Source organism: Aphis gossypii, chromosome X (genome assembly GCF_020184175.1).
Source record: "Aphis gossypii isolate Hap1 chromosome X, ASM2018417v2, whole genome shotgun sequence".
Lineage (NCBI taxonomy): Eukaryota > Metazoa > Arthropoda > Insecta > Hemiptera > Aphididae > Aphis > Aphis gossypii.
In genome coordinates, this window is record NC_065533.1 from 45,665,824 (window position 1) to 45,687,534 (window position 21,711).

The following is a 21,711-nucleotide window of genomic DNA, read 5'->3' on the forward strand; positions in this document are numbered from 1 at the left end:
TATAATCTAACTAATTCTTAAATTTTAATGGTGTTTACAATTTTTATTTTTAATGTTTAACTTAAAATGTATAATAAAAATAACGTTAAAAATAGGTATTTAATAACTTTAAACACTCGGAAATGTAAAAACAATATAATATCATTTTATTACTTAAGGCTTGGTTCTAAATTCAAAAAAAGAACTTGCAGATTAAACATGATTAAAAATAAAAAATAAAATACAATACAATTTAAAAATAGAATAATTATATTGACAACTTAAAAACATTTTGATACTACATACAATTAAAAACATACCTTGTACATAGTAACAAAATATTGTCCTCTTATATAATATGACAACAATTTTAAAGGATATTTACATATAAAATTACACTTTATATTAAAGATCTTAAAATAAATAAAATAATTGTACGATAAAGGTGATTTTTTGTTTTTGTAAATAAATGCGATTCGTCTGGGTAAAACTGAAATATTAAATTATTAATTCTGTTAGAATTTGTTGGAAAATATGGAAATTCAAAACACGTACTTGCTGTTGAAATGTTATGGCTTTGTGTTGCAGATCTTTGGATAACATTACGGAATGTTGAAAATGAACATTAGTATCAGCTAATCCATGAATAATCATGTATTTTTTGTAACGTAATCCATCAGAATTTTCTATCAAACTAGCATTTTGATAGTTTTCAACATGTCCATTGTACGTATCCATAAGCCGTTCAGTGAACATCGAGTCTATAAGTTATTTTTAGTTAATATGAATTAATTAAATTAGTCAATATTAAATAAATTACTTTCATCTACTGTGTGTTTTAATTTTAAAGATATTTAGTTTCCATCATAGTTTTATCATCAACTATACTCGTATATATATAATATATATCTCATTATAAATCTTATTTAATTTTACCTTATAATGAGCCCTACCATAACCTACATTACATGGCGAACGCTGCAAATTTTACTAAATGAATCATCAACCGCCAGCTCTATTATTCATAACCATAAGCTATAATTAATAGAACTATATATATATATATATATATATTATATATATGTCTTCTACCAATAGTAAATAACGTTAATATGTGGTTATAAAAACAAGTCTTCGATAACCTTATATTCTCTTATATAATACTAAAATGGTTCTATATTTTTATCAAATATTTCTGGTAGAGTCTTGTATAAAAAATAAAATAAAATAAATAGGAAGTTATGAATAACAATAATAATTCTAAGAAAAAGATAAAACAAAATTATACAAAACCATAATATATCCAGTCTGTGACAGGTGCAACGGACAATGCGCATTTAAATATCTCCTCGGTGTCTTTAGCTAAAACCATACCGGCAATGTAACCACCAAAACTCCATCCCCAAATACCAATTTTATTCTTGTCGATGTATGATAGATTGCTTCGTAGAAATCTGTTTAATAATAATAATTATTAATTCGCAATAAGTTACTATTGAAAGTATTTCTATGGAACACAATACATTAGTCGATGCGTGACATTTTATAATGTTATAAAAACAATATTTGCATTTGATATAAATATTGCTAAAATAAGTTTAAGTAACAGATAAAGGTATAGGTACATCATTTTTAAGATATTAAATTAATCAAGTACTATCACTTGTTATTGAAACTATCCCATAAATAATTAACGCATCGGACGAGTAAAGATTGATTATAGGTTATAACGTTTATTTAATACCTAAATAATTATTTTCGGTGTATGTATTTTATCGAGATCTTAAAACTTATATTATTTTAGTATCATCTTTGCGTATCGATTTTGATACAGGCATTGGTTTTAATAATAACGTTGAAAAATTTAATGTTTTGATTTAAATAAATTGTCTGGTAACCATATTAAATCATTGACCACATAATATGATATGCATTTATGACAATCATAAAATATAAAAATATTCCATACATTTAATGTTAGGTTAGGTTAGATTCGGTTATACCAATATTTTTATACATATATGTGTGTAAACATATAAACCATAGAATATTTTAAAATTTAAGAATTCTACAATAGTTTACTTACTTTGCGATAGTCATTTGGTCGTAGATTTCAACTGAACCCAATTTTTTATAATTTGCAAATAATGTTTTACTACCTCTTCGTTCTGTGCCACGACCATCAACTAGAGCAACAACAATATCATGATTTGTACACAAATACATATTCAAATCTATATTAAATTCGTCCAATGCTAAATTCATTGTAGGACCACCATAACTGTATCAAAAATAAATATCACAATGAATTAGACGATTTTTAATATAATTAAAAATTATACACCTATATTACTATGATTAGACATAATTGTTATTTTTTCTATAGAAATAGTGGTCGACTGCGTTTGATTTAATTATTGGCATTGAAAATATGTTTGATATGATACACTAGTTCAGCCAGAGCAGAGGAGATGTCGGTATTTTGAGTAGAAAAGTGTAGATTTATAATGACGAAGGTAGTCAGGGGAATAGAATGAAATCATATTAAACCACATTTATTGGACGAAATGAAAGTTTTTGATTTTTTATCATGACGTGGTAACAAATTTGACAAGTTACGTTTAATATAATTGGATGAGTTTGGTGAAACATAGCCAACATTTCACATCAAATATTTTTTGTTTGAAGACATTGTTAATTATAGAATCTACGATAATACGATAATATTGACTATGGTAAATTAACAAACACACTACATCAATAACGAAGTGAAAACTAAACGACAATTTTTTTTTTCCCATGAGATTTCATTATAATGAAGTTTCACTGTACTACGATTCATAAAAAGCAAGTTATGGATTTGATAGTGGTAGATAATGTACTGGGTAAAACTAACAAAAAGTTTAATGACAATTCTGATTTTTTAATTGCAATAATAATATTCAATCCGACATCAAACAAAATTTTAAACGATAATTTTTCTTTTATAATGTGAAAAATATTATGAAGATGGTGGATATTTCTCGAATAATTTAGCGAGTCAAAATCTATTAGCGAAAAAAATGTTCAGTAGTCGTAAAATTGTTTTGGACTTTTTAAAGAAACGTGCTATAGTGGAAAGTTATTCGAGGAAATTAGATTGTAAATTGAACACGTGTTGGTTATACCATTAAGTTTGGCATCAGCGGAAAAAGTTTTACAATGATTAGAGAAGCTAAGGCGTATTTACGGATATCTATGACTAATATAAGTCTTCATAATTTAGCTTTCATATCAATCAAAAGGGAGTTAAGTTTGGAGTTATTATAAGATCCTACAAAAGTTATTGAAAAGTTCACCAAAACTGAAAATATAAGAATTCAATTTGCCAAATAAATATCATTATTATTATTAGTATATATTATGATTAACTACAAACTATTGTAGCACAAGTACATTTTAAAAAATATATTATAAATCCCCTTAAAAAAATTAAATGTTTATTATACAAATTATTCTTTAATCGTCCTTGTCTTGAATTTTGATCCTGGACACGTCTCTGGCCGTCACCATTTTATATCATAATATATTAATACCTATATACTTACGTGTAAATTAATAAAGGATATTTATTGTCCGATGAAATATCAACTGTCTTTGGAATTAACAATTTGACACGAGCTTTATAGTCATCAACAAGTGGGACGTTTAAAAATGTTACGTAAGGTAAAGCGACATTTTTTAATTCATTAATCAGTTTTCTATTTGTTTCCCAAGCAGTAATGCCATATTCATTCTTAAAAAAAAAAACACATATGTATAAATAAATATTAAAAATAAGTACTAATGATTAAACTACAAGTATATTAAGCATGACAAAAAGTATAACGCTTCATATAATTATTATTTTAGTTGTTTAGATGAAATACAAGTTAATACTTGACTTTGCGTTGTCAAATTTATTTTCATTATTTTTTTAAGTACTCACAGTTACTTGTTTTATTGCTATTAGTATTTAATAATACTTTTTTTTTATTACTAAAACAATGATTATGATAATTAATGGCGTTTCTAGTATAACATATTTTATCATATTATTCACCTACTCAAATAGAATAAAATCATTTTTCGATTATAATTAATAATTGTAATCTCCAAACATCGAGATACACACTGCGATTAACACAGTTAAATAAAAATCGATATAAATATTATTTTCTTTCATTTCTACGATAAATTTGTTATATTTGATTTGATTAGATTTCGTATATTTAATACTATTTATACTAATCAGCATAATATATTATACTTGAAAGTCAATTGATGTGAAGGCAAACGAGGGTATATTAGGCAGGTATAACATATTTCAACTATTACTGTAAGAAACAATTTCCTAGTTTACAATCTACACACACATATAATATATGGTTGATGTAGCTTGTAAGATAGTTTGGTTTGGTGAATGTATAGCTAACGATCAATTAAGACATACGGTTTTCACTATATTCACGTAAGGTATGTTTGGCCCTGTACATGTATGCGCGTAATAAGTATTTTTTTCACTGAACACTGCTTTGTTGAAAGTACATCCCGTATTACATGTCAAACACTCCGGTTTGCTCGGCTGTTGTTCCAAATCTACAAGCACTTTGTACACGTGTTGTACTTCGGAAATATGTTCTATATTGGCTGAATAATATCTGGAAAATTATTATTGCAATGTAGCGAACGTCAGTCTGCCGAAAATACTCGATAATAAAATATATTAGTATATCACTAATATACCTAAGTAAAATTAATAATGATTATATTATCACTAATACAGTATTATAGTACCTATACGTATAATTTGAATAATCACTATTGGCTTTAAACTGCAATTGCTGTATTATACATCATAAAACATAATGATGGCGCATAAAAAAGAAAAATGTTCTTTTATCTTTATTCTATTCATTTTATGCATTGAAGGAAAAAAGATAAATTATTATTACCAATACGTTAATATTTTAGTTTTTGCGCAAAATGAGGAATTTATTATAATGATTTTCTTTTTTTAGCTTTTTTCTTTTACGAGTAAAATAAGTTTTTCAAAAGTTCTATGTAACCTTTATTTTTCGAATTGAAAATATAACCAATTTTTAGGTACTTAAGAGAATATGAATAAATACCTGTGATTTTCTCATTGGTTTCTGAAAAACCACTGAAAAACTCGGATAATCATGCGATACGACAGTTTTTTTGTCATTTAACCTTGTTGTAATTCAAAAAAATAATGATCCTAAAACTCGAACTTACTAATCAATAGTTTTATGTGCGATTTAAACATTCAATCCTAACACGTAGTTTAATATGGTACGTACAGTTAACTAGAGCTTACATATAATTTAATTCGAAATCCCATTTTATGAGTTTATCGACTTCGAATTTACCAGTGGTTATTGGCATTATTTTTCCATTTGAGATGACACAAACATGTCTGTACATATCACCGTCATCTTGTTCCAGGGGGTATAATAATGCAATCTGGTTGACGGAGTTAATAATGAGTGACTGTCGAAAATTGAGCCAACCGTTTTCTTGTTTAAATTCCATCATCTGTCAACATAATTTTTTTAGTTATGATATGTTACACATTAAATTATTTTATATCGCTTAATTTTTACCCACTTCTTTCACCTCAGCCGTATTATTAGAAATATGGTAATGTACAAGATGAGATTCATTTTGAATTCTGTTCATCCACATTGCAAACAAATGTTCATCGCCTGACCATAAAACAGTATACAATATTGTCTCATTACTGAAAAAAATATACTTGTTACTAATTTTTTAATTGATTTCTGAGTTTCGATGTCTGAACAATATATATATATATAACTATTATACTTTAAGTGCATAATCTATAGGTATGAATTAGTATATATTTTATTATTATATACGTACACACTTTTGAATATCGATATGTTACTAGTACTTACGTGTATTCCTTTACTGGTTTTATTCGTATAGGCACGGGTTCATAATTTGTTATATTTAGAACTTGTACAAATAATTCGACAATTGGATTGGGGTCATCAACCTATGTAACATTTAACATTATTTTGATTATTTAAATAAATTACACTAAGTTTGAACTTTACTGTTTTGATAAAATACTTTTGGGTAATGATAACTAAACATTTTGCTGTATTGGTCGTACATAGTATCTGGTATGCCGTATGTTGGTAAGTATACCGTTGGTACCAATTCTTCATTAAATGTCGCGTAGGCTAAATTTTTTCCCGTATTAGAAAACCACATTGCAGAATTTGAACTAAAGATTTCTTCTAAAACGTTAAATAAATAATTAATATACTTTTACATTATAAAGATGTAGTATACAAGTTATAATTTTTTTTTTCAAAAATCTTTTTTTAACAATAATATTATTCTCGTTATTTACATATATATATTTATTAATTTCTATATTTCAATATTATATTTTAGTATTAATATAAATATGATAAAAGTGAATTGATTATAACGTTTTATATTAGTAATAATTGCGGTGAAGTGACTTGGTTTTATTTCTCTTACAGATGATGCTAACTGATTATTTGCTCATATTATATCACCGAGATCGGTATTTAGGATTCAACTGATTATTGCCTATCAGATATTACTTTAGATGTTTGGTAATTTAAAATCACATAATTTGTTTTGTGAAATTCACGCGAATCAAATATAAAATAGGTTCACATCGGTTAAAACATTATAAATGTTTGTATTAGTTTAAGTAACGACTTGACAGTTAAGTTGATATTTTATAAAAATAAATTATTATCTTCATAAGCGAATTATTAAAATCAAACATCACTAGTTATAAATAAATATACTTTCCTGTGTACACCCAATCAGGGATACCGTGGTACAATTTTTCAGATCCGTGAAAAGTTAATTGTTTGACATGGTTTGGTTTTGCAGCTGTTGAAATATAATATATATTGTAGTTGTCAACAATGGCTAGACTTGAATCATTAGGAGACCATTTGGCGATCATTATATCTCTTGGATTATGTTTTGTGTCTCTAAGTGTTACTTGTTTCCTGACAAAATAAAATAAAATTATTGAACAGTTTAAAGACAGGTAAACCTAAGATTATAAAGTAGTACATTCATAATAGTAATGTGTAGTATACGTCACTTTCCTCATACACTGAAAAGGTTTAACGTACTCAGTTTTTCGCACTATCAGTTAATTTTCAGCGATTCTATTGCAAATTTAACAAATTAGTTTAACTACTATTATCTTTCATATGAACGAAGTACGTATCATTGCATTATTAACCGTGTACGCCACTTGTCACAATGGTTCATAATCTATACGGCTATAATATATTATGTGAATTTTGCTGTTAGATACATTAAATCGCAGGCTAAGAATAAAATTGTTCCTGAATTGCTCTCTTTTATTCATATCCTACTAAATTGACTAATTTTAAAATGTTAGATATAATATATTGTATACAGTGCCCAAAATGCTAAACTAGATATATACCTATACTAAAATATAACGTTATCATTTTCATCCTATTTATTGCATCTACGTGCTAATTCGCTGCTATATGCCATATTAATATTAACTGCCAACAATCTCTAACCTATAATTTGTATATACTTTCAAGTTTTCTAATTTTTCAAATATATCTGAAACGAATGAACGCAAACAATAAAATTAGAATATTTGGAGTACGGCGCTGTATTTAATCTAACCATTGTAAATATATTAACATGGACGTTAGATGAGATACCTACTTACACAATTTTGAACTCTGAATAAAATTCTAGAATTACATTATGCTTTAATGACATTTAGTGGTTAAATATTAAGTATAATATATTTAAAAACTGAAGTAATTTTTAAAATATTTTAATAATTTGTTTTATGTACTGAACTGCAAATAATCATAAATCATAATACTCATATTAAAGTTGTGTAATATATATATTTTATATACATGATAATATGTATTTTGTATTTTTGTCCTGATTCGGTTATGTATAGGAATACTATGTTCTTATAGATTTATAATATTATTTATTACTAAGACATTTTACAAAAATTGTGTTCAATGCATATATTATTATTAAAATACATATGTGTTTTTATCAACAAAATTCAAAAATAGATATATTTGCTTCATAACTTTTACTTACCCAGTCTTGATGTTGATAACGTCATAGGTTGCTGTCGATAAATAACTATAAGTCTTCATCATGAAAAAAAAACATTTAAGATAAAACTTGGAGACTGTATAAATGAAACTATAGCAATATTATTTATTCAGTACACTACAACAAAAATACAAAAACGCGGAAAAATGTTAGTCTGAAAATAGTCAGATACCAGAATAAATTGGACCAATGAGTTGAATTATTTACATTTCAAATAGATGAAAAGTTATTTCATTCTAAAATGATTAGGTCGGAGTTAAGTTTAGCCAATTTGTCCAAGGTTGATTTTGTTTTAAATGGATGCTTGCATAGCTACTTTTTCCTCGTTTTGTATTATGTATCTTAGTTTGTTTCGAAAACTACAAGAAAATGTATGTAAAACCTCATAAATGGACCCATATATATATAAAACGTAGGGAACTTGTCTTATTTTATTATTCAAAAAAATATAATATGTATTTAGGTATAATTAATATCAATATTTAACTTAGCATTACAATAATGATATAATAGTATTTATTATTAGAAATAGGTACTAATTGTTTTTAAAGATACTAAAGATACCCACGTATATAAATATTGAAATATGAGATAAAATAAACAAGCATGGGAAATTTATATTAAATAGTTATTTCAAATATTCTTGTATATCTATGAAAATTTAAAAATTATTAGATTAAAATTTAATTTTTAGATGAATATTATTTGAATTTAACAAAACAATTATTTATTCAAACATTGTTTACTTTTTAGACCATGGGTATTTCATATAATGTATTATATTTTATGTAATTAATTTAACAGTAAGTACTCATAATTTTAAAAAGGAAAGAAACATTAAAAAAAAAATAACATAATTTAGTAATAATAAAACAATTAAAATAAAAAAAAATTCTCTCTTTTATCATTTATTTATAAGTTATAACTTTTTAAAATAACATTTAATTTTAATTTTATATTAATTTCTTATGCAGAATATCATTCTGAAAGTTTTGTTGTAAAAGCTAATATGTTTATATAGTAGTAAAAAAATAAGTTATAGTTTATACGTATTTAAACTTTTAAGTTGTAACTAACGAGTGATATTGAGTGGCACAAGGATAGTCAGCAACCTTGCTCATATACCTAAACTTTAGATATTATGTCCTAAAACTAATCACTTAAAATTAGATTTTTATGATTTCAAACAATTAGAATAATTTAAAAATTCTTAGAAAAATGTTATTTTTCATTCATTAAAAATGCATGTCGGAATTCAAAAAGTGAAAATATATGTATAATATATATTTATGTTATTTTGTAATGACTAAATTATGAAAAAATATTTTCAAAAACGTTAATAGTTACAATATAATTATCACACTGAGCACAGGTTCACTAAGTCACCCTGTATAATTCAGTGACTTTTTAAACCTTTTTAAATATCAATTCATATTTAATCAATAGAGTTACTATATTTAAATGATAGATGAATTTTACTTTAAAGTGTTGTCTATTAAAAAGTATGACTTATAGCATTACTATAGTTTGGAATAAATAAAATTTACCTCGTTGAGATTATAAGCTATTAATAAATATTTCTTGTCAGCTGATAGCTCATATTTATGACAGTATTTCATATGCTAAAAATATAAAAACGCAAATAAACATGTCCATTTAATACTTGTATTTATGGAATCATTCATTTATAAGTTGTATGTGTTTACCTGCATTGAATTGAACGCTAAAATAGATTTAATTGATTTATTTACATCCAATAAAATAATATTCTTGTCTTCATCTTGTGTCAATATACTATCATCTAATTAGTACATAAAAAATGCAATATTAAAATTAAAATAAGAAAATAGGGTATTCTATATTAAAAAAAAAATAATTTAATTTAATTTTCCTGTTATATAATGTTTTGTTTCAATATTGAACAAAAAACATAATTGTAGACAATTTAATCTGGAAAATACTTTATATTAAAATTTAAAATACATGATATCGTAAATTATTTTCAATAAGTTAATAATTTAATAAGGACACAGATAGATGATCTATTTATTCGTGATTTATTGGTTTTTTGAACGTAATAAAGAGATAAAAAAAAATATATTATAAAATATTTAAAGATGTTTAGTTTTGGTTTTTATAAAATTTAACATGCATGGTACCTATTTCAAATATTTCTAATAGGTATTTCTCACTATAAATGTATTAATATTTTTATGCTATATTCCATGCCTACTATTTACAAAATAGTGTAATGTAGTATAATACTTACTACTTAGAAAAGTTTATTCATTCAAACTGTTTATATAATATTATAAAAAAAAAGTTTTTATGTATACATTATCCTCAATAAATTGTTTTGTAAATAAGTATTTGATAATTTTAAATAATTGACTTAAATTAGTCTTTTTACATTTGATATTTAAATCTGTTAGCATATTGTTTTATATAGAAAGTCATTAGTTAACTAAATAAAAAGATGAATATTGAAACAATTTTACTTAATAAATGTAAAAAAATATTTTGTATACATAAAAACCACAAATACTTCTTACATATAAATTAAAGAATTTAAAAATGTAAGAGTTCACATTAAAAATCTATCAAAACTGGGTGAATTATAAAAATGATAACATATAAAGTACAATATACCTGAAACCCATGTTGCTTTGAAATCAAGTTGGTTGTTATTCAATAATGTTTCAAATTTAAGTGGTCTTGATTTTATAATTTGATATTTGGAATATTTAGGCTCATCAATTGTAAAGTAAACTATGATAGTTATTAATGAAACAAGAAAACAGAATGCTAACCACACTATAATAAATCCATTTCTTTTAATCTTCCATAAAAAATATTCCTGAAAATAATGATGAAATTAAAATGTTAAACACAAATAAATTATTATTTGAAATTCACATTTTCTAATAAAGTTTCTGAGACAGAATTGGAGAGTAGGTCAAACGATTCAAGTAAAGAAATTAACTTTTATAATTATTTTCCCAAATTCCCTTTAGACCACGCACAAGCCCTTATAATCTGCACCAATTATACACATGTACAATAAATTATTTTACTCTTATTTCATTTAAAAATATCGATCACATAGCTGATAAATTTATATTTATAAAATTATATTAATGTATGAAGCCTACCTTACAAGTATTGCTAATGCTATACTTTTACAAATAACTTTTTATGAATATTATTATATTAACTATATAGTATGTACCTATATTATTATACAAGTATTATATAAGTATTTAGTATATAATATTTTAATTAACTACTAAATTTGTGAATTTTTATTTAATCAAAATATTATCAGAAAAAAGTTCAATAATAATATTTGTATCATATTATTTACAACTTTTTTTGATGCCCGATTATATTATAGTTTATTAAAATAATTATTTCAAGATTGGGTATATCAATAATACTGCTAATATTTTTGAGTAACTATTAAGTGAACATCCTTGTATTGCTATGCGAAGTTTAAAATACAATCACATTAAAAATGTTATACTGTTTGAAAAAGCGATATTGAATTGGCTGAAATACCTATTATTTAAGTATTAAAAACAAACATTTTCTAAATAAAATCTTATTTTTAAATACATATATTATCTTTATCTAAATTATTAAATTCATATTTTCTAGTTGTTTTTCTAAACTCATTATTACTATAGTCTATAATATGCCATCAATTTATACGTGTTAGTTGATTTTATATTGGTATTTTATGTTTAAATTAGTTTTTAGTCATAAAAGAAACGTCAAATAAAAATATTATATAATATGTTACGGGTAATGTTAACATTTGGATAATGTCAACATTAGTCATCCGTTTTGGCTAATGTGTAATTTTTCGTTTATTTTATATACATGAAATATTAAAATTATTCGGATAATGTTAATCTTAACTCGTCAATATTGAATAATTTTAAAAGTTATATATTAAATAGACTATTGAGTTTTGTTAGCATTCTAAACTATTATAAAGAGTCAAACTGCCAGAGTATAATATTTAGGTTTATCCATAGACATGTAAGACAGTGAGTTGACATTATCCAAATGTTAACATTACCCGTAACATATATATAATTAAAAATTCGATTTTAAATCACTTACCATTATCAAATATTTTGTGTGATAATTTTTATTCACCGATGAAACTGTATAATGGCTGAGTAACAAAATACATATAGGTGAGTATTACAAGCGTTTACGTGCATTAATATTTTAAGTATGACTGCTTAGTATTCACTTAATAACAATTCACCACACGTATTTATAAAAACATATGGTATTTAAACAGATGTTTCAGCATTGTGCTATTTAATACATATTTAAATGTTAGTTTCATTTCAATTTTCATTTATATTGTACTACGTATAGTCTAGTCATTACTAATATTTTTTTTATGACTGATTGATGAAACAATTATAATTTTATTTGATTTCTTTTTGATATGCTTTTTTTTCTCTAAAAACATCTAGACAGACTTAAAAGTATTAATAACAATTATTTAAATAGGTCCTAATGAGTAGAAGCAGAAGTATATGTATTTACATATTTATTTTTTTTTTGTTTAAAAAGTAAGAAATTAAGCATACCTACGTTTGAATCTTAGCCTAACGAGTTGGTGTGAACAATTTAATTTTGCATTTTTTCACGTATTTTAAACATTTTTAAATACTACCTAAGCATATTATTTTAGTCAGTTTCCGATTAAATACATGTATTGGAAAAAAAAATACTAATAGATAATATTATTAACTGACTTAGCATATCATATTGATATTTCAATAATTTAAGATTCTTTAACGGAGTGATGATGTAATGTAATTGATTTATAATGTGAAGGTGTATGTGTGATATTTTTCAGTTAAAATACTTAAGCATTTAGTTTCAATATTTTAGCTGATACTAGAAAAGTAAATATAGTTGGTTCTTTGGAAGTTAAAAAGAAAAACACCCCAATATTTACTTTTCTTAATAATCAGAAAAACAAAAGAAAATTTTAGAAACACGGTAATTCTTACGGAAAACCATTTTTTTATAAAATAGATTTTCTTATTTTGTTGTAATTCAAAAAAAAAAAAAAATAATAATAATAATAATAACCGAAGACACTTAACATTTTCATCGAATATATATATTTATAATTTATATCATATATTAAAATGTTCTAATACTTTTACATAATATATTTTATTATGTTTTATACTTCTATGTATAGATACAATGACATTTTTAAACATTAGGATTAATTTTATGTTTTTAAGTTTTAATTTTTTAATATTTATACCATTGTACAGTAAGTTAGTAAGTATTGAATCAAAAATTAATTACAATAATATATTGTAATGTATATTTCATACCTACTATACTACAGAAGGGTTATCTACTTTCTTTTACATAATTTGTTCACGCAAGGAATAAGAAGGAAATGTTATAGTATAAAACACGAAGTGAATGACCTTTCCGTCGATGGAACTATTCAACTATGACATATTAAGGATAATAGCTATTTTTTATTTATTTATTATTATATTGTAATTCAATATTTGAAAACGGGTGTCTAGTGTATTATTAAGTAAGCAGTTCACGACTACGCAGTATTTTTAATCTTTTAGTTGGTATATTTGATAAATGCAAGTCCTTAATACGACTATTTGGGTGATTTTGGATTTTAGAGTTTTAATTTTATCTTGTAATATAGTTTAGCTAGATAAATCAATATTTAAGACTAAAGATATAGTGTGATAATTATATGTAGAGTGATTAATATCAATGGAAAATATTATACTCATTTGTCCTGCAGTGACATTTATCATATTTTTCTTTTTTTTTAATTCATCTATAAGAATTGTAAATTATTTTGCAGATGAAAATTTATAAAATGTTCAATTTTAATATCAAAGGTTTAGAAATTGTATATATGGTTGGTCAAGAGAAATTTATACTGAAACTGATAAATCTAAAAAAAGTCGGCAAGTGGGTACCGCTCTGCTGTACATTAAGGGGTGGGGTGGACCTCGGACTAGGGTAGATTAAATTTGAATGCAATGATAGGTATCATTGTATACGAAAAACGATTCTGAACGGAGATGATTTGTCAGTCTAGAATATATTATAATTAAATATTGTCATATATTCTATTTTGAAACAAATATTCCGATTTCATAAAAATTTAAAACTCAAACGCTCAAAACATTTTTCCTATAATGACGCTTAAAATTTTCTGTATAGCTTTTTGAAGCAAAACTTATGAAAAATCTTGTATTAAATTTTCAACTCTTAGCTACCTATACAAATATTTTTATGAATTATACCTACAAAATAATTTACAAATATTCATAATTTTGACGAATTTTCGTCAAAATTTGAACTTCAAATGCTAATAAAAAAAAATTGTGCCTATGTATTCTTATAATTTTTTAATCACTATAAGAATAACATATGAGGAACTTTGTATAAAATTTTCAAGTATTTTGATAGGGCCAAAAAAATTACGCAATAAAATTATAAAAATATGTAGATTAATTTATAGATACCAAATTCTTATTTATACCATTCACACTGCTTAACGGTAAAGTGGTATTGATTCAAAAGTCAAACACAGTAATATAATATGATACAAATAATAAATATATATAATTTTAATAAACAAATATATATCATATAATAATTATAATAACATGTACTATCATAATATATAGGCTCGTGCCGGGACTTAGCGTTTTTAATTTTGTAAACATTATCTCGTTTTAAGCAATGTTCTTTGTAGTGATTTCTTCTGTATTTATGCGTGTATTACTTAATTATACTAATATTAAAATTAATTAATTCAATAGCAATATCAAAAAGATATTATAAAATATACTTAGTGATACAAGCCCACTGCAGACTATCTCCACTTATCCTAGTTTTTCGTTTACAATGATATTACATTATTGAATTTAAATTAAGAATATTTATTAACAGTGACCCTCCGACAGCTAGTGTATAACAGAGCGATACCTATTATACTTACTCATATTTTATTTATTTAAATTGTTTTCAATAATTATTAAAAATTGTTCAATTTGATGTTTAAAAAACAAAAAACGTCACGATACAGATCATCTTCTTTGTAGGATGAACGGTGAACCATTTGGTAAATTTACTATAAATAATGTACTCGTAAATTTTTTTACCACAAAACTGTCTATATAATCTCATTATTACAAGAAACCATTATTGGTACTTGTATGGGACACTTTAAAAATAATTTATGTCATTATAATAATTGCCTATAAGATCCTTAATTACTGAGTTTTAGGACATCACACGATTCACACGTGTTCTCTCAATCTCTTAATCAAAATAAATTACATTAAATAGATAAAAAGAAAACGTTGATTATAAATGAATGTTTTTAACATTTAATTTATAAAAAATGTGTACCTACGTTTGAACATCTTTTTATAAGGTTTATCTCGAGCAATAATAAGCCGAATAATCTGCAAACAGTGACACACAACACTACCCATAAGTACCATATACTGAAGAAAACTCTTTTCATTACTACAAATTACATTACCTATTTGTCTAATTATTTATCTTAGATCTGGCTTTTCTATAATTTTTTGTAAAATCTTAAATGTTTGAAAAGTTTTTGAAGATAAGTAGATAAATTGTTATTAATTGAGTTAAAATTATTTTATTATATTTTTAATCAAAATAGTACCCTAAATTTAAACGCAATTTACGAATACACTATCATAGACTTGCAATAATAAAAATTTAATACATTCTTAAATATAATATTACTATAAAAACTTTATTGTTGTAATGTTAATTACAGTTATTTAACAGTACCTAATTTAAATATCTGTTCTTCATGCCTTCCATAGTTAGATTGCATAAATAAGAAAACATAGTTAACTTTCTTTGTCTTATACGTTTTGTTATATTATTGAGAAGATCTAAAGGATCTTGTAGTGCAAGACCACTACCACAAAAGTTATTTTTTAATTTTCTTAATGTCTCTGAAGGAGGTTCACTATTTTTTTTTTTCATTGGAATATTATATAAATCGCTTTTGGGTATAACCTGTCCAATAATCGGACAGAGAACACTTTTTCTAAGTCTATTTAAGTCTGAATAATAATTAAAAAATCCAAATAATAAATCAAAATAAGAAATATTCGGTACTCTCCATATCTGTTTGGCTTTTTCTGGAGTACAAAAAGTGCAATCCCAATCTGAAAAAAATCATATCAACTAATTGTAAATATATTGTGTAAAATATAAATACCAGTTATTAAAGTAAGTATATTTGATTATGTTTCGATGCAATTTTGTTACAAATTCCTATGTATAATTTAAAAAAAAATGTACCTACCTAGGTACTTACCTTCTATAAACATGACATCTGATGTTAATGATTTTGAATAATCTGCATGTCTTCTGAGAAACATTAATGGAGGTATAACATGAATAACTATCAAGTAAAAGAGAACCAACCATGCTAAGCTATAGCTTTTAAACATATTTCTATTTTTCATACAACTCTGTAATGCCCAATATTTAACAACTGCACAAACTATCCAGTTAACACGTTCGTCCAATGATAAGTATAATCTGAATTGTCGAATACAAAATATGGTCAATATTATTATAAAATAATCAATAATAAGAAAATGTTTATAATTTACTTGATTAATTTAGTGTTGTATACACTGAGGCCACTTTTAAAAGATAAATCACAATATAAACCAGATGGGACATGAAAAAATGTAACTATAGGAACCCTTGAAGCAGTTATTGCTAGTATTTGTGAATATTCATATTTTTGAGACCCAAATAATTTTGCAAAATAACGTACTAGATTCGTTTGAGCATGTAGATCATTACTCAATTGTCCCCAAAAAGTGCCAGCTATATAATTTAATTAAAAATTATACTGTTGTTATTTACAATTTATACAGAAAATTTAATTCAATTTAATAACTAATTAAATTATAACATTATTTGTTTTTATTATTTATTATAAACGGTAGCATTATCTACATTAGAAAAATACCCCTTCAACGACCGGCTTTATAGTCTATAGAAATAAAGATACCCTTATTTCATTGATCATTAATAAAAAAAAAATAAATCACATTATATAACCATGTTTAACACACGTCCATCACACCACACTTCACACTTCACACAATACATACAACTAAACTCCTTGAGCACAATAAAAAAGAAGTAAACAATGTCATATTAGGAAGGTGCCTCTCAATTTGAAAATGTAATTCAACAAAATTTCTCTAACAACATACAAAATATATTCAGACGTATCAAAATCAAAACATAAAGTATATCTAGTATACAACAAAGATAACCAGTGTTTTATCAGTCAAAAATTAAATGATATATGAAGAGATATTACTAGCAAATCCTCTCAAATTAAACATAAATATTATACTAATAACAGTAATAACTTGTAACTCTTTTAGCACTTTTTTAAAAATTCAAAAACTTCTAAATAAAAAAACTGAATCACTATAAATATCCAAACCATGCTAATCTGAACAAAATAAAATATAAATATAAATCATGTGGGTACCCCATCTCACATTGATATAAAAGGTAATAAAAAAGCAAATAAATACTTCAATTAAGTAACGAATACCATTTCTAACCCAACAATAAACAATGTCCACAAAAATTATCGAAATCTATCCCTAAAACAATCATCTCAATTTTGGCAAAATCGTAGAAACTCAATATCAATTATGAACAACAAAATAAACACAAAAACATTAAAAAACAACTTAAAAATGATATACATTCCTTACTAAATATCACCCGAGCCCTATTATTAGAATTAGATACACTCCTACTAAATTTTAGTAAAGAATCTCAAAAAAATGGATCATAATATGGCAAAAAGTACTAATAATAGTTAAACATGTATAAGAGCAATATATAAAATATTTTGTAGTACTTACACATAAATCTGATTACCTCCTAAAGTCCTAACACAGCAAAAACACTCGACGAAAACCAAACTATGAAAATATCAAATTCTTTAGTTATACTAACATTATAAACAAATTATAAATTTAAAAATATAATATGTTTTTAATATCTGATATGTATATTTAAAACAATGTGAAACCATTTTAAGAACTATTTGATTTCGGTTTTTAAAATATGAAAATAACAAATTGTCCAAAAAATAAAACGATATTTAATGAACGATGATTTTACTTCATCAAAAGCCTTTCACAGTTCTACTTTATAATTAAGTAACAATTATTAATTATTATTTCTCCTAAATAAATTACAGCCCGATACTATTGTCTATTTTTATTGCTAGTCGTTATTGTTATTTTTTTTAGATTCTGAACGGAGTGATGAATGTATTGATTTTACAATGATGTGTGTTTTTTTTTTTTTTATTTTTTTTTTTTTTGTGTCTGTCGACAACATTTGGAGCAGTAAAAATGCTTCGATTTTTGACTTCAGCCCCTCTTTGAAAAGGAAATTAAATCTAATTGGTACTTTGGGGGGTCAAAAGTTAAAAATTTATATTTTTGAAATGAATCGAGAAAAACCCGAAAAAAATGAGGGAAAAACGGGATTTTTTACGAAAAACCAGTTTACGTCAAAATCGAATTTTTTATTTTGCTATAACTCAAAAACTAATCTATGTAAATACTTGAAATTTTCACCAAATGTTTATATTAGCGCTCTCCGTACACAGTTAAATTTTTAAAGAATTTTGACTTTTTTTGAACTATTTATAGACAATTGAAATTTTCAATTTTTCTGAGTATTTTTTTTTTAAATAACGATAAAAAATTTTTGGCTGACCAGAAAATCTTTAAAATTTAATACAAGGTTTCTTATAAGTTAATCTTAAAGTGATAAAAAAAAATCCGAAATCGTTAGTCACAATTTTTTTTTATAAGTTCTTAAAGTTCGAATTTATACGAAATATGTCAAAATTGTGAAAATTTGCAAGTAATTTTGTGGTTGGAAAATCGTAAATTTTTTTTCTTTTATAACTAAGTTTTGAAAATTTGGTACAAGGTTCTCCATAAATTTTTCTTCAAAATCTGTAAAAAAATTGTATGAGTGTTTGAAATTTAAATTTTTACAAAACCGTGTTAAATTACGATTTATCCTCAAACGATTTTAAATATTTGTTATTATTCGAAAAGTATAAGTCGTAGATACTTGAAAATTTTATCAGTTATTTAGATTGGCATTTTCTTTACATGATTTAATTTTCAAAATATTTTGAGTTTTTTTGAGCTATTTATAGACAACTGAAATTTTCAATTTTTCTGAAAATTTTTTTTTGAAGTGTCGATAAAATTTTGTTGGCCCTATCAAAATAATTGAAAATTTTAAACAAAGTTCCTCATATGTTATTCTTATAGTGATTAAAAAATTATAAGAATACACAAGGCACAATAAGGCACAATTTTTTTTTATTAGCATTTGAAGTTCAAATTTAGACAAAATTATGAATATTTGCAAATTATTTTGTAGTTGAAAATTCATAAAATTTGTTGTGTATATAACTAAGGATTAAAAATACAACACTAAGTTTCTCATAAGTTTTCCTTCAAGTATCTATAGATAAAACTCATAACATCATTATAGGAAAAATTTTAAGTGCGTTTGAATTTTTAAATATAATATATCCTAAACTGACAAATCATCTCCGTTCAGAATCGTTTTTCGTATACAATGATACCTATCATTGCATTCAAATTTAACCTACCCAAGTCCGAGGTCAACCCCACCCCTTAATGTACAGCAGATACCCACTTGCCCGCTTTTTTTTATATTCATATACTCTTAGTTTTAAATAATATTCAATAAAATATATAACATTAGTATTACCAATAGAAATGTATAAATCTATGTCACTATTAGGAAGTGCAAGACCTGAAATACGTGATCCAAAAGCATATGTTTCACTTCCTATGAGATGATGCTTAGCACAATTACGTATTGAGTTAAATATCAAATTTAATTTATCAAATGTATAATGATTGTTAATTTCTTGATTGATTGACTCGAGTTGCGTATTAATAAATTTCAACAGTGACTCTGGCTGATTTGTTTCTTTTTTATGTAACTTGGATAATATTTCGTATTCTATAGGTAATTAATTTAAAATAGAATAAAATATGTTATTCAAACGAATATATTGACATATCAATAAATTCATAAGCAATAATAAATGTATAATATTATTAATACTATTAAGTAAATAATTTTAATAACTGTAGATACCTACTATTTTCTGTATTTTTAAAAATAAATAAGCAATTTACTAAATAAATATTAAATCTACCTAATCTATCTGCTTATTTATAAAAAAAAATATATTAAATAAAAGTATGGTAAATTAAAAGCTCACAGAAAATTAATCCAATAAACAAATAAAATCCATTAAAATGTTTTTCAAACACAAATTTCTAAGTAAAAAATTTAGTTTTTTTATTGTGTTTTAGAAAGAAATTAATTCTTGAAGTTTTATTTTTTTTTCTATATTTTTGATACTACTAAAAATTAAAAAATCAAACTTTATTATTTTTATCTTAACATATACAATGACATTTTTCAAGAGTAAAACATATATTTTCATAATGAAAACTTGCCTTTAATCATTATCTTTATGTTCACTTTTTGTCTTTTTAACAGTTTTTCGTAATTTAACACATTATTCATGGCGGCTCTATGAATATTATAAAATATAAATTTAAAACTTAAGATTAAAATAACATAACATATTAATTATATTTTTTTTTTTGGAAATTACCTTTTAATTTTTTTATTTTAAGTTTGAAAAACTTTTGTTGTTAATGTTAGAATAACAATATATTTTGTTGTTATGGTATTTTATTGCTTTTATATTTGTATTATTATGGAGTAAAATCTGTCATTTGAGTATCAAGATAAAATATGTTCTTAAGAATAAATACTTATTTAAATGGTGCTCTTATACTCGTATTACCTAGTATTATTATTCATTAATCTTGTTTATTTTTAATGGTACTTACTTATTTCTTAGTTTAATTAAATTATTATTTTTATTTTTTTCATGTGGTTATTTATAATACATTAAAAAAAACTAATTCAGTTTCTAAAAATTTGACTTAATCATTAAACATCTAAGATAATATATATAATACTAGTTGTCCCAACCCGATGTTGTCCGTGTATTAGTTTGACTTCTGGGACTTTAGTTGGCTGTGTGTTAGTATTTAATAATTTAAATATAAATATCCGACAGATATTGTCCTGTTCCCCTATTAACCTGTCTATCCTGTTAACCTGTTTCGTTTGAGTATATTTATATATCACAACAAAAATCCTTCGTAAACTACATGTAAAAATGGCTAAGTAAAAAAAAAAAAATATATTAGATCTTTAAACACTATAAATATGTGATATCACAAATAGATGCTAAGTATATTGAATTTAAGTAAACTTATTTTGTTTCAATAATTTATTTACTTGGCAAAGAAT

The 21,711-nt window shown here is 24.1% G+C and overlaps 2 protein-coding genes across 4 annotated transcripts; both read right to left on the minus strand.

The window, feature by feature from the left end:
* Positions 1 to 231: 231 nt before the first annotated feature.
* Positions 232 to 12,420, minus strand: LOC114122716 (venom dipeptidyl peptidase 4-like). Its single transcript, XM_027985457.2, has 16 exons — positions 12,304 to 12,420; positions 10,825 to 11,032; positions 9,882 to 9,976; positions 9,723 to 9,797; positions 8,158 to 8,210; positions 6,841 to 7,046; positions 6,118 to 6,287; positions 5,940 to 6,040; positions 5,629 to 5,761; positions 5,339 to 5,556; positions 4,451 to 4,658; positions 3,567 to 3,754; positions 2,066 to 2,260; positions 1,273 to 1,433; positions 535 to 740; positions 232 to 469 (listed from the first exon to the last, which is right to left on the minus strand). The coding sequence occupies exons 1-16, from the start codon at positions 12,304 to 12,306 to the stop codon at positions 380 to 382; spliced, it is 2,310 nt and encodes a 769-aa protein (XP_027841258.2). The 5' UTR covers positions 12,307 to 12,420; the 3' UTR covers positions 232 to 379.
* A 3,596-nt stretch (positions 12,421 to 16,016) lies between these two features.
* LOC114122721 (terminal uridylyltransferase Tailor-like) lies at positions 16,017 to 21,095 on the minus strand. Of its 3 annotated transcripts, none has more exons than XM_050206341.1 (6): positions 21,002 to 21,095; positions 20,841 to 20,917; positions 20,122 to 20,334; positions 16,878 to 17,100; positions 16,577 to 16,803; positions 16,017 to 16,424 (listed from the first exon to the last, which is right to left on the minus strand). In XM_050206341.1, exons 2-6 carry the CDS (start codon positions 20,908 to 20,910, stop codon positions 16,039 to 16,041), a joined length of 1,119 nt encoding a protein of 372 aa, XP_050062298.1. In that variant the 5' UTR covers positions 20,911 to 20,917; positions 21,002 to 21,095; the 3' UTR covers positions 16,017 to 16,038. The 3 variants fall into 3 exon arrangements, with proteins under 3 accessions (XP_050062298.1, XP_050062296.1, XP_050062297.1); XM_050206339.1 differs by having other exon boundaries at positions 20,077 to 20,334; XM_050206340.1 differs by lacking the exon at positions 21,002 to 21,095 and having other exon boundaries at positions 20,077 to 20,334; positions 20,841 to 20,995.
* Between the last annotated feature and the right edge of the window lie 616 nt (positions 21,096 to 21,711).

Excerpts from the sequence above, each read along its gene's own strand:
- LOC114122716 (XM_027985457.2), bottom strand. Across the intron at positions 9,798-9,881 it reads TAGCGTTCAATTCAATGCAG|CATATGAAATACTGTCATAA; the intron begins GTAAACACATAC and ends TTATATTTTTAG. Across the intron at positions 1,434-2,065 it reads GACCAAATGACTATCGCAAA|ATTTCTACGAAGCAATCTAT; the intron begins GTAAGTAAACTA and ends ATTATTAAACAG.
- LOC114122721 (XM_050206339.1), bottom strand. The coding sequence starts at position 20,910 with ATGAATAATGTGTTAAATTACGAAAAACTGTTAAAAAGACAAAAAGTG. Across the intron at positions 20,335-20,840 it reads CATAAAGATAATGATTAAAG|AATACGAAATATTATCCAAG; the intron begins GCAAGTTTTCAT and ends AATTACCTATAG. Across the intron at positions 16,425-16,576 it reads AGATGTCATGTTTATAGAAG|ATTGGGATTGCACTTTTTGT; the intron begins GTAAGTACCTAG and ends GATTTTTTTCAG.